Here is a 15091-nt window from a genome sequence, read left to right on the forward strand (position 1 = left end):
ATGACATAGCGGACTATAACTTTGGTACGGTAGATTTAGCCATGACATAGCTGGACTATAACTTTGGTACGGTAGATTAGCTGACATAGAATAATTGACGTAAGCATGACATAGCTGGAATATAACTTTGGTACGGTAGATTAAGACATGACATAGCTGGAATATAACTTTGGTACGGTAGATTAAGCCATGACATAGCTGGACTATAACTTTGGTACGGTAGATTTAGCCATGACATAGCTGGACTATAACTTTGGTACGGTAGATTAAGACATGACATAGCTGGACTATAACTTTGGTACGGTAGATTTAGCCATGACATAGCTGGACTATAACTTTGGTACGGTAGATTTAGCCATGACATAGCTGGAATATAACTTTGGTACGGTAGATTTAGCCATGACATAGCTGGACTATAACTTTGGTACGGTAGATTTAGCCATGACATAGCTGGACTATAACTTTGGTACGGTAGATTTAGCCATGACATAGCTGGACTATAACTTTGGTACGGTAGATTAAGCCATGACATAGCTGGACTATAACTTTGGTACGGTAGATTTAGCCATGACATAGCTGGACTATAACTTTGGTACGGTAGATTTAGCCATGACATAGCTGGACTATAACTTTGGTACGGTAGATTTAGCCATGACATAGCTGGACTATACTTTGGTACGGTAGATTTAGCCATGACATAGCTGGACTATAACTTTGGTACGGTAGATTTAGCCATGACATAGCTGGACTATAACTTTGGTACGGTAGATTTAGCCATGACATAGCTGGACTATAACTTTGGTACGGTAGATTTAGCCATGACATAGCTGGACTATAACTTTGGTACGGTAGATTTAGCCATGACATAGCTGGACTATAACTTTGGTACGGTAGATTTAGCCATGACATAGCTGGACTATAACTTTGGTACGGTAGATTAAGCCATGACATAGCTGGACTATAACTTTGGTACGGTAGATTAAGCCATGACATAGCTGGACTATAACTTTGGTACGGTAGATTTAGCCATGACATAGCTGGACTATAACTTTGGTACGGTAGATTTAGCCATGACATAGCTGATATAACTTTGGTACGGTAGATTAGCCATGACATAGCTGGATATCTTTGGTACGGTAGATTTAGCCATGACATAGCTGGACTATAACTTTGGTACGGTAGATTTAGCCATGACATAGCTGATATTTTGTACGGTAGATTTAGCCATGACATAGCTGGACATATAACTTTGGTACGGTAGATTAGCCATGACATAGCTGGATATAACTTTGGTACGGTAGATTAAGCCATGACATAGCTGGACTATAGCTTTGGTACGGTAGATTTAGCCATGACATAGCTGGAATATAGCTTTGGTACGGTAGATTTAGCCATGACATAGCTGGAATATAGCTTTGGTACGGTAGATTTAGCCATGACAAAGCTGGAATATAGCTTTGGTACGGTAGACTAGCCATGACATAGCTGGCCATGGAATATGGCTTTGGTACGGTAGACTAGCCATGACATAGCTGGACTATAGCTTTGGTACGGTAGATTTAGCCATGACATAGCTGGAATATAGCTTTGGTACGGTAGATTTAGCCATGACATAGCTGGAATATAGCTTTGGTACGGTAGACTAGCCATGACATAGCTGGCCATGGAATATAGCTTTGGTACGGTAGACTAGCCATGACATAGCTGGACTATAGCTTTGGTACGGTAGATTTAGCCATGACATAGCTGGACTATAGCTTTGGTACGGTAGATTTAGCCATGACATAGCTGGAATATAGCTTTGGTACGGTAGACTAGCCATGACATAGCTGGAATATAGCTTTGGTACGGTAGACTAGCCATGACATAGCTGGAATATAGCTTTGGTACGGTAGATTTAGCCATGACATAGCTGGAATATGGCTTTGGTACGGTAGATTTAGCCATGACATAGCTGGCCATGGAATATGGCTTTGGTTCGGTAGACTAGCCATGACATAGATGGAATATAGCTTTGGTACGGTAGATTAAGCCATGACATAGCTGGACTATAGCTTTGGTACGTAGATTAGCCATGACATAGCTGGAATATAGCTTTGGTACGGTAGATTAAGCCATGACATAGCTGGAATATAGCTTTGGTACGGTAGATTTATCCATGACATAGCTGGAATATAGCTTTTGTACGGTAGACTAGCCATGACATAGCTGGCCATGGAATATGGCTTTGGTTCGGTAGACTAGCCATGACATAGCTGGACTATAGCTTTGGTACGGTAGACTAGCCATGACATAGCTGGACTATAGCTTTGGTACGGTAGATTAAGCCATGACATAGCTGGACTATAACTTTGGTACGGTAGATTTAGCCATGACATAGCTGGACTATAACTTTGGTACGGTAGATTAAGCCATGACATAGCTGGACTATAACTTTGGTACGGTAGATTTAGCCATGACATAGCTGGACTATAACTTTGGTACGGTAGATTAAGACATGACATAGCTGGAATATAACTTTGGTACGGTAGATTAAGACATGACATAGCTGGAATATAACTTTGGTACGGTAGATTAAGACATGACATAGCTGGACTATAGCTTTGGTACGGTAGATTTAGCCATGACATAGCTGGACTATAACTTTGGTACGGTAGATTAAGACATGACATAGCTGGAATATAACTTTGGTACGGTAGATTAAGACATGACATAGCTGGAATATAACTTTGGTACGGTAGATTAAGCCATGACATAGCTGGACTATAACTTTGGTACGGTAGATTTAGCCATGACATAGCTGGACTATAACTTTAGTACGGTAGATTTAGCCATGACATAGCTGGACTATAACTTTAGTACGGTAGATTTAGCCATGACATAGCTGGACTATAACTTTAGTACAATAGATTTAGCCATGACATAGCTGGACTATAACTTTGGTACGGTAGATTTAGCCATGACATAGCTGAACTATAACTTTGGTACGGTAGATTTAGCCATGACATAGCTGGACTATAACTTTGGTACGGTAGATTAAGCCATGACATAGCTGGCCATGGAATATGGCTTTGGTACGGTAGATTAAGACATGACATAGCTGGAATATAGGTTTGGTACGGTAGATTTAGCCATGACATAGCTGGAATATAACTTTGGTACGGTAAACTAGCCATGACATAGCTGGTCTATAGCTTTGGTACGGTAGATTAAGCCATGACATAGCTGGACTATAGCTTTGGTATGGTAGACTAGCCATTGACATAGCCGGAATATAACTTTGGTACGGTAGATTTAGCCATGACATAGCTAGAATATAACTTTGGTACGGTAGACTAGCCATGACATAGCTGGGATATGGCTTTGGTACGGTAGATTAGACATGACACAGCTGGACTATAGCTTTGGTACGGTAGATTTAGCCATGACATAGCTGAAATATGGCTTTTGTACGGTAGATTTAGCCATGACATAGCTGGCCATGGAATATGGCTTTGGTTCGGTAGACTAGCCATGACATAGATGGAATATAGCTTTGGTACGGTAGATTAAGCCATGACATAGCTGGAGTATAGCTTTGGTACGTATATTAGCCATGACATAGCTGGAATATAGCTTTGGTACGGTAGATAAAGCCATGACATAGCTGGAATATAGCTTTGGTACGGTAGATTTATCCATGACATAGCTGGAATATAGCTTTGGTACGGTAGACTAGCCATGACATAGCTGGCCATGGAATATGGCTTTGGTTCGGTAGACTAGCCATGACATAGCTGGACTATAGCTTTGGTACGGTAGATTTATCCATGACATAGCTGGAATATAGCTTTGGTACGGTAGATTTATCCATGACATAGCTGGAATATAGCTTTGGTACGGTAGACTAGCCATGACATAGCTGGCCATGGAATATAGCTTTGGTTCGGTAGACTAGCCATGACATAGCTGGACTATACCTTTGGTACGGTAGATTAAGCCATGACATAGCTGGACTATAGCTTTGGTACGATAGATTTAGCCATGACATAGCTGGAATATAGCTTTGGTACGGTAGATTAAGCCATGACATAGCAGGAATATAGCTTTTTTACGGTAGACTAGCCATGACATAGCTGGAATATAACTTTGGTACGGTAGATTTATCCATGACATAGCTGGAATATGGCTTTGGTACGGTAGATTTAGCCATGACATAGCTGGCCATGGAATATGGCTTTGGTTCGGTAGACTAGCCATGACATATATGGAATATAGCTTTGGTACGGTAGATTAAGCTATGACATAGCTGGACTATAGCTTTGGTACGATAGATTAGCCATGACATAGCTGGAATATAGCTTTGGTACGGTAGATTAAGCCATGACATAGCTGGAATATAGCTTTGGTACGGTAGATTATCCATGACATAGCTGGAATATAGCTTTTGTACGGTAGACTAGCCATGACATAGCTGGCCATGGAATATGGTTTGGTTCGGTAGACTAGCCAAGACATAGCTGGACTATAACTTTGGTACGGTAGATTTAGCCATGACATAGCTGGACTATAGCTTTGGTACGGTAGATTTAGCCATGACATAGCTGGACTATAACTTTGGTACGGTAGATTTAGCCATAACATAGCTGGAATATAGCTTTGGTACGGTAGATTAAGCCATGACATAGCTGGACTATAACTTTGGTACGGTAGATTAAGCCATGACATAGCTGGAGTATAACTTTGGTACGGTAGATTTTGCCATGACATAGCTGGACTATAACTTTGGTACGGTAGATTTAGCCATGACGTAGCTGGAATAAAACTTTGGTACTGTAGATTTAGCCATGACATAGCTGGACTATAACTTTGGTACGGTAGATTTAGCCATGACATAGCTGGAATATAACTTTGGTACGGTAGATTTAGCCATGACATAGCTGGAATATAACTTTGGTACGGTAGATTTAGCCATGACATAGCCGGAATATAACTTTGGTACGGTAGACTAGCCATGACATAGCTAGAATATAACTTTGGTACGGTAGATTTAGCCATGACATAGCTGGAATATAACTTTGGTACGGTAGATTTAGCCATGACATAGCTGGACTATAGCTTTGGTACGGTAGATTTAGCCATGACATAGCTGGACTATAGCTTTGGTACGGTAGATTTAGCCATGACATAGCTGGAATATAACTTTGGTACGGTAGACTAGCCATGACATAGCTGGAATATAACTTTGGTACGGTAGATTTAGCCATGACATAGCTGGAATATAACTTTGGTACGGTAGATTTAGCCATGACATAGCCGGAATATAACTTTGGTACGGTAGACTAGCCATGACATAGCTGGAATATAACTTTGGTACAGTAGATTTAGCCATGACATAGCTGGAAAATGGCTTTGGTACGGTAGATTTAGCCATGACATAGCCGGAATATAGCTTTGGTACGGTAGACTAGCCATGACATAGCTGGAATATAACTTTGGTACGGTAGATTTACCCATGACATAGCTGGAATATAACTTTGGTACGGTAGATTTACCCATGACATAGCCGGAATATAACTTTGGTGCGGTAGACTAGACATGACATAGCTGGAATATAACTTTGGTACGGTAGATTTAGCCATGACATACCTGGACTTTAGCTTTGGTACGGTAGATTTAGCCATGACATAGCTGGAATATGGCTTTGGTACGGTAGACTAGCCATGACATAGCTGGACTATAGCTTTGGTACGGTAGATTTAGCCATGACATAGCTGGAATATAGCTTTGGTACGGTAGATTTAGCCATGACATAGCTGGACTATAGCTTTGGTACGGTAGATTTAGCCATGACATAGCTGGAATATAACTTTGGTACGGTAGACTAGCCTTGACATAGCTGGTGTATAGCTTTGGTACGGTAGATTTAGCCATGACATAGCTGGAATATGGCTTTGGTACGGTAGACTAGCCATGACATAGCTGGAATATGGCTTTGGTACGGTAGACTAGACATGACACAGCTGGACTATAGCTTTGGTACGGTAGACTAGCCATGACATAGCCGGAATATAACTTTGGTACGGTAGATTTAGCCATGACATAGCTAGAATATAGCTTTGGTACGGTAGATTTAGCCATGACATAGCTGGAATATAGCTTTGGTACGGTAGACTAGCCATGACATAGCTGGCCATGGAATATGGCTTTGGTTCGGTAGACTAGCCATGACATAGCTGGACTATAGCTTTGGTACGGTAGATTAAGCCATGACATAGCTGGACTATAGCTTTGGTACGATAGATTTAGCCATGACATAGCTGGAATATAGCTTTGGTACGGTAGATTAAGCCATGACATAGCAGGAATATAGCTTTTGTACGGTAGACTAGCCATGACATAGCTGGAATATAACTTTGGTACGGTAGATTTATCCATGACATAGCTGGAATATGGCTTTGGTACGGTAGATTTAGCCATGACATAGCTGGCCATGGAATATGGCTTTGGTTCGGTAGACTAGCCATGACATAGATGGAATATAGCTTTGGTACGGTAGATTAAGCCATGACATAGCTGGACTATAGCTTTGGTACGATAGATTAGCCATGACATAGCTGGAATATAGCTTTGGTACGGTAGATTAAGCCATGACATAGCTGGAATATAGCTTTGGTACGGTAGATTTATCCATGACATAGCTGGAATATAGCTTTTGTACGGTAGACTAGCCATGACATAGCTGGCCATGGAATATGGTTTGGTTCGGTAGACTAGCCATGACATAGCTGGACTATAACTTTGGTACGGTAGATTTAGCCATGACATAGCTGGACTATAGCTTTGGTACGGTAGATTAAGCCATGACATAGCTGGACTATAACTTTGGTACGGTAGATTTAGCCATGACATAGCTGGACTATAACTTTGGTACGGTAGATTTAGCCATAACATAGCTGGAATATTGCTTTGGTACGGTAGATTAAGCCATGACATAGCTGGACTATAACTTTGGTACGGTAGATTAAGCCATGACATAGCTGGAGTATAACTTTGGTACGGTAGATTTTGCCATGACATAGCTGGACTATAACTTTGGTACGGTAGATTTAGCCATGACGTAGCTGGAATAAAACTTTGGTACTGTAGATTTAGCCATGACATAGCTGGACTATAACTTTGGTACGGTAGATTTAGCCATGACATAGCTGGACTATAGGTTTGGTACGGTAGATTTAGCCATAACATAGCTGGAATATAACTTTGGTACGGTAGATTTAGCCATGACATAGCTGGAATATAACTTTGGTACGGTAGATATAGCCATGACATAGCCGGAATATAACTTTGGTACAGTAGACTAGCCATGACATAGCTAGAATATAACTTTGGTACGGTAGATTTAGCCATGACATAGCTGGAATATAACTTTGGTACGGTAGATTTAGCCATGACATAGCCGGAATTTAACTTTGGTACGGTAGACTAGCCATGACATAGCTGGAATATAACTTTGGTACAGTAGATTTAGCCATGACATAGCTGGAAAATGGCTTTGGTACGGTAGATTTAGCCATGACATAGCCGGAATATAGCTTTGGTACGGTAGACTAGCCATGACATAGCTGGAATATAACTTTGGTACGGTAGATTTACCCATGACATAGCTGGAATATAACTTTGGTACGGTAGATTTACCCATGACATAGCCGGAATATAACTTTGGTGCGGTAGACTAGACATGACATAGCTGGACTATAGGTTTGGTACGGTAGATTTAGCCATGACATAGCTGGACTATAGCTTTGGTACGGTAGATTTAGCCATGACATAGCTGGAATATAGCTTTGGTACGGTAGATTTAGCCATGACATAGCTGGACTATAGCTTTGGTACGGTAGATTTAGCCATGACATAGCTGGAATATAGCTTTGGTACGGTAGATTGAGCCATGACATAGCTGGACTATAGCTTTGGTACGGTAGATTTAGCCATGACATAGCTGGAATATAACTTTGGTACGGTAGACTAGCCTTGACATAGCTGGTGTATAGCTTTGGTACGGTAGATTAAGCCATGACATAGCTGGAATATGGCTTTGGTATGGTAGACTAGACATGACACAGCTGGACTATAGCTTTGGTACGGTAGACTAGCCATGACATAGCCGGAATATAACTTTGATACGGTAGATTTAGCCATGACATAGCTAGAATATAGCTTTGGTACGGTAGATTTAGCCATGACATAGCTGGAATATGGCTTTTGTACGGTAGATTTAGCCATGACATAGCTGGCCAAGGAATATGGCTTTGGTTCGGTAGACTAGCCATTACATAGATGGAATATAGCTTTGGTACGGTAGATTAAGCCATGACATAGCTGGAGTATAGCTTTGGTACGTATATTAAGCCATGACATAGCTGGAGTATAGCTTTGGTACGTATATTAGCCATGACATAGCTGGAATATAGCTTTAATACCGTAGATTAAGCCATGACATAGCTGGAATATAGCTTTTGTACGGTAGACTAGCCATGACATAGCTGGAATATAGCTTTTGTACGGTCGACTAGCCATGACATAGCTGGCCATGGAATATGGCTTTGGTTTGGTAGACTAGCCATGACATAGCTGGAATATAGCTTTGGTACGGTAGATTAAGCCATGACATAGCTGGAATATAGCTTTGGTACGGTAGATTTAGCCATGACATAGCAGGAATATAGCTTTTGTACGGTAGACTAGCCATGACATAGCTGGAATATAGCTTTGGTACGGTAGATTTATCCATGACATAGCTAGAATATGGCTTTGGTACGGTAGATTTAGCCATGACATAGCTGGCCATGGAATATGGCTTTGGTTCGGTAGACTAGCCATGACATAGATGGAATATAGCTTTGGTACGGTAGATTAAGCCACGACATAGCTGGACTATAGCTTTGGTACGATAGATTAGCCATGACATAGCTGGAATATAGCTTTGGTACGGTAGATTAAGCCATGACATAGCTGGAATATAGCTTTGGTACGGTAGATTTATCCATGACATAGCTGGAATATAGCTTTTGTACGGTAGACTAGCCATGACATAGCTGGCCATGGAATATGGCTTTAGTTCGGTAGACTAGCCATGACATAGCTGGACTATAACTTTGGTACGGTAGATTAAGCCATGGCATAGCTGGACTATAGCTTTTGTACGGTAGACTAGCCATGACATAGCTGGCCATGGAATATGGCTTTGGTACGGTAGATTAAGCCATGACATAGCTGTAAAATGGCTTTGGTACGGTAGACTAGCCATGACATAGCTGGAATATAGCTTTGGTACGGTAGATTTAGCCATGACATAGCTGGAATATAGCTTTGGTACCGTAGATTAAGCCATGACATAGCTGGAATATAGCTTTTGGTACCGTAGATTAAGCCATGACATAGCTGGACTATAGCTTTTGTACGGTGGATTTAGCCATGACATAGCTGGACTATAGCTTTGGTACGGTAGATTTAGCCATGAAATAGCTGGAATATAGCTTTGGTACGGTAGATTTAGCCATGACATAGCTGGAATATAGCTTTGGTACCGTAGATTAAGCCATGACATAGCTGGACTATAGCTTTGGTACGGCAGATTAAGCCATGACATAGCTGGAATATAGCTTTGGTACGGTAGATTTAGCCATGACATAGCTGGACTATAGCTTTGGTACGGTAGATTTAGCCATGACATAGCTGGACTATAGCTGAGAAAGACCAGTAGCATATTATGGAGAAAAAAAGAACAGGATATACGGTAGTAAGGGTGACAAATTTTGATTCATTTTTACAACAAAAATCTTATAAAAGAGCGAACATTGTGACACACATTTTAAAGAACTGCGGTTGAGTGAAACTTGTACAGATTTATCTGGATAATGAAAGAAGTTGACAAGGCTTTGTGCGCTCTTTGTTCATTTCTCCAGTTCTCAAGATTCTCAAGGAGAAGTATCTTATTTTTAGCATGCATGTTGTACAACGGTGCTAAATGATGATTTAATCGTTCGCAATGTCAATATGTATTCAGCTTCGAATTGCTTTCGAAGTTTTGAATGATGATTTTTTTATGCCTTTATGAGTAGAACGTTGTGATTTTGTAAATTATGTTTTGTCTACGGATATTGCAATGTTATCAATATTTTGTATCACTGTCGAATCTTATCAATAATGTATTGCGATAAATAATAAAAGGTAATGAAGGACTTGTGTGTATTTTGTGCAAACTTTACACTTTTTTTTACAAAACAACAATTAATGCCCCAAAAACATCTTATACATCTGAAGGCTGTCAAGGTTGGATTACAGGGAACAGCCTTCAAAAACATAAACAAATGTCCCCACACAGGAGGGTTCTAAATCACTACAACACTTATACATGGCTCATCTCTTTTATCCTCCTAAATGTATATCACATAAAAATAACATAATTTCCACTCATTCTTTCATAAGAGACCTTAAATTAAAGCTATAACATAGAATCATTAAAGTGTAGTATCTGGCCTGTGATGATACAACTACATGTATATATAGTATTTATTTATATATTCAACATCACCGTATTACTGATAAACTATTATCCGAAATAGAACGAACGTTTATTGAATAAATGTGAATACCCTCCCAGCACATGAGCATTAGGATCAATGTCCATTTAACACAGTGTTTCAGAAGTGGTCACTGATATATAATTGTTCTAAATTATTGATTAAGTCCTCTAACAGCCATAGTGACACTTTCACATCACAGATGTATCACAAAGGTAACCGATTACAATAACTGACGATCGATTAGCGTGTGTTTATCTAAGTAAGTAAAGTAAATACATAACTGTGTATAAAGTTTAGGAAATTGATTGGCATAGACAGAATAATGTTTATACAATCATTTGGTGTAACAAAGTTGTGTTCCGATGTTAATTGTTAATTTTTGCCGTTATGAACGTAATTTAATGGTTTCCATAGAAAGGCATGAGTGAAAAGTTTTGTTTTTACAACTTTTTTCACTGCCATAAAAATGCATGAATGAAAATTTTCCATTTCACAACTTTACACTGTCATCCGAGGTTACACCAACTGTCCTGATTCCTTCCGTTTATCCTCTGATCAAAATAACAGTTGTGGTATGATAATTGTGATATATTTACGTTATATTCGAGTATTCTCCGACTGGTTACCGATACTTGGCAACATTTATTACTTAATGTGACCGAGTTGTGTCCCTTCGGTGCCTCCTTCCAAGCTGAACGCGATATCGGTAGATAACCGTGTTTAGCTGTCAAAGGTTTTGTTTTAGACTATTCCGTCCTGTGTGTGTGGCTCCGAGCGACTAGCACTATGAACTTGTCCCGAGTCAATAGTTGGACTTTAAATGGATCTCGGTTTAAAATTCAAACAAACGAACAGATATCATACGAAAGTGCGGCTAGTAAATTCTGGTGCTACACAGTGACAGTGTAAATAGAAGTGGAGATTGTACGGGTGACTGGCTACGTATAACTGACGAGCTCTAGTCCTTTCAGATGTAAATGGTTTTCTTTACATAGGCGATATACAACGGTAAAGGTAGTGCCGGGCGATAGCGGGTTGGCAACCTAAGTGCTTTTCTATCTGGTTAATAGGCGCTGAGAGCAACACTAAAATAATTTTCATGGTAAAAAGTGATTCTCTCTCGAAATGAGATGAATTAGAAGAATTATATCCACGGATAAAAATAAGGAATTATAATTCTCTGACCGAAAATGCCGAAACTTGGACGAAGGGTAAGTTTATTTTTGAATTTATATTTCTGATTAGTTGATCTGTCGCTAATCTTTGACCCACTGTTAATCTTTATGAGATCGACGGCTAAGGTGTTTTACTGCAGTAAGGACTTTATATCATTTTAATTAAATGCGTGCTTTTCAGATGTTAACGAGAACAAGTTGATCATTTCAAGTCTGAATTGAAAGTGTTATATGTAAATATTTAGAAGACCTAAGCCTTAAGGTATATTTACAGAGCTAACGGATTTAGCCTTTTCAATGTTTAAGACTGGATGTTTAAACAACAATTTGAATAGCAATTCACCTGTATATTCCTACCTGTGTTACCAAGGTATTTGTTGATTTGATTGGCTACTTATTGGGAATTACTTGTTGTGATATACGATAGGAAATAAACAATGGATGAAGGGTAATTAGGGCAATTACAAAAATCTCAAAACTGACAGGGTTCAATTACAGAAGTTAACAATCATTCAGAGCTATTGTTATAAAGTCATAATTTAAACACAAAACCTGACGTAAACATATACAGGTTTTGTGTACATATTGTTGGCTCCTTTCTATAAAAAACACATTTATCATACACGTGCATATATGCTACCCACTTTGATGTTATCAACTTGGCCATACACTATATATGCTGGAACTTTAATGCTGGCAATAAAACCTGTATATTTTGCTTCTGTGATAGTAAATTGGATTTAACAATATCTTGTGTAGTAGCATGCTGGAATATATGTTGGCTGTCGTCTGTTTATTCAGCATGGCCATGGAAACACGATTTACACACCTCCGTACGTCTATCATGGACGGGATTTATGACATGATAGTCAATATATTGAATTTGTATTGTTTTATTTACTCAAGCATATGGGTAATACAGACAATATGATATTGGTTTGATTCACTTTTCATTCAATAAGAGAGATTAGGGAGGACGGTCTCCATAAACACATAGCTCATTTAAATAAAGACTCGACATTCTAGCAGATTCTTTTGCTAATGGTCACTTTGGAAAGACTAAATCATTGAGTTGTCAAGAGCTCTCCAAGGAACAAACAAAGACCAAAGTTTCTCCTGTGAGTCGGCCACTCCAATCTACTTGGACCTGTATTCAACCCCTTGACTTCTGATGATAACATTTGGCCTGTAGAGTTGACACAGTAGAGGCTTATCATCTTTAAACATTTTCATAAAGTAGCAACCACCTAGTCTATAATAGATTAACCTGACATGAAACTTCAAAGCATAAAACCAAACGTTTTGGAAACCGCTTTCATCTGTTTCTTTAGGTCATGTAATTTGTCTTTTTAATTGAGTATTTGAAAACAATACAGCTGAATGAATAACAGGTAGATATAATATTGTTTGGAGCTAACCAGCCAAGACTTCTGGACATTGATATGTCGAGTATGCAGCGTTGATCACATTACCCACTAAGAGTATGTATGTACTGTATACCTCAATACCATGTACGAGGACAACATTATACACTTCAGAGAACCACTGAAGGAATCACTGCAAATTAGTTTACCCAGATCTCCTACAAATCAAACCTCTATCACAGAGCTAATAATTACAAATGTGTATGGTTCATGTACTTCTCCTGGGAAGGGACATTTTGATTCTTTAATATTCTTCCGCATGTCGCGTATTGACTTGGTCGGTAACCATTATAGTGATAGATCTATACATACCGGGATTAATCTGTATAAATTTGTTAGCCTGCTCTGATACTAGATAGCACAAGCGCCACTTTGAAAGCGACACTCTGTAAGTTTTTGACATCTGTCCGCTAACGACCATATCCGTGTTACTATCCAGGCAGGTTGTCATGGAGCCAATCGGAATCCATATTAAATGTGATTTTATACATCAAATGTCAATGATATCTATTTAAAGTTCATATTAAATTAAGTAAAAGCAGAAAATAAGGCTCCAAGTGTGTCAGTCTACCTAGGATAATGTGACCGAGTATCGATCTCAGCCTAACTACCAGGGTCAACATTTCATCGAACACTCAAATATGGTTTAAACTACCCAATTCGCACTTATCTTTTTATTCAAATGGTTAATTTTTTTTTATACAAAGCACATGCTTATGGTCCTTGAGGTCTTTGACAGGTGCGTCTAAAAACTAATCCTTTTCTTACACTCGAGAGGTACAAAAGTATTTAGGATTTCAATAAAACATACATAACCTGGCGGACTTCGTTATGATGAGGCAAAAAGTGTAGCCAAAGGATTATACAAAACACAATTAAGTGATTGACACCTTTAGAAATCAATTGAGTATTAGTACTGTATATTATATTGTATCCCATAGAAAAAAACCGTACTACTGCATCAGCTTGTGTTAGGAGCCAGGACATTTTTTGAAATTTGAGAAATCCGATAAAACTGTGTTGGTAAATGGTTGCTTTCTGTTTCCACTATTATACTATTTCCTCCGTGCCTAAAGTATATGACCCAACAATAATAGGTCGATGGCTTTTATTCGGATACTCCGGTTTTTCTGTGTTATAATGGCATGTTTTTTCTATAGGCCTTAAAGCATAAATTAATAGAATGCCGACCAAATAAGCATAAGGATAGCATAAATCAAACGATAAAGAAAAAGACGAAAGGAATCGTGAACGTTTTGTTATGTGACCTTATGTCGTCTACATTTTTTTCATGAATTGTTGAAAAGTTATAGTTGCTACTATTGGTACTGGAACATTTTTCTATATGCATTTTGTCCCCGTTATCTTTTGTTATTTTAGTAAGTATACAATAAATAGTTCGCAAACGGAAAATATGAGTCTTGGCAGTTAGGATAGAACACAATTACAATCATGTAGATATATGTGTACAATATATAACCGATATGCAATTACATGACTGAATACATTATAATTTACCACTGTCATCTCTACAAGGTGAAACGGGAGCGCTATCTATAACTACCCATCTGTAGTAAGTATACTAAGGTGTTGTCGCCAGTCTGAAGTTTAAAACACCTGGCCATAGCAATGTATAGTACCAAATACAAGTTTTAACTCTCTTCTGTCTCTTCTGTCCTACCTACTGCTACATGTATTCTACATCTCAAGTGGAAACAGCCGAAATTGTCAACACACATAATTTTAAATGTGACAATTTAAATTTGTTTGACTTGTGAACCAAATAACCAATATCCCTGTCGGTAATTCACTTTACATATGTAAGAGATCGTTGAGGGAATTTTATAGTTATTGCATGCAAGTGCTTGAATAAGAGGTTTTTGTACATAGAGATCCATTAAGTGGTGTGACTGTGTGTAGAGTT

The 15091-nt window shown here is 38.9% G+C and overlaps 1 protein-coding gene across 5 annotated transcripts in view; it reads left to right on the top strand.

Moving 5' to 3' along the window:
• The window catches only part of LOC138325608 (uncharacterized), a 93467-nt gene that overhangs the window by 12259 nt on the left and 66117 nt on the right, over nucleotides 1-15091 (top strand). Inside the window, exon 1 of one of the 5 annotated variants that reach the window (XM_069271385.1) lies at nucleotides 11310-11779. The exons of the other annotated variants lie outside the window; for them this stretch is intronic. Within the exon in view, the coding sequence (XP_069127486.1) occupies nucleotides 11759-11779 (21 nt within the window). The 5' untranslated portion in view covers nucleotides 11310-11758. Of the gene's footprint in view, nucleotides 1-11309; nucleotides 11780-15091 lie in introns of those variants that run through there. 5 annotated transcript variants of the gene reach the window in all.

This window comes from Argopecten irradians, chromosome 6 (genome assembly GCF_041381155.1).
Source record: "Argopecten irradians isolate NY chromosome 6, Ai_NY, whole genome shotgun sequence".
NCBI classification, from domain to species: domain Eukaryota; kingdom Metazoa; phylum Mollusca; class Bivalvia; order Pectinida; family Pectinidae; genus Argopecten; species Argopecten irradians.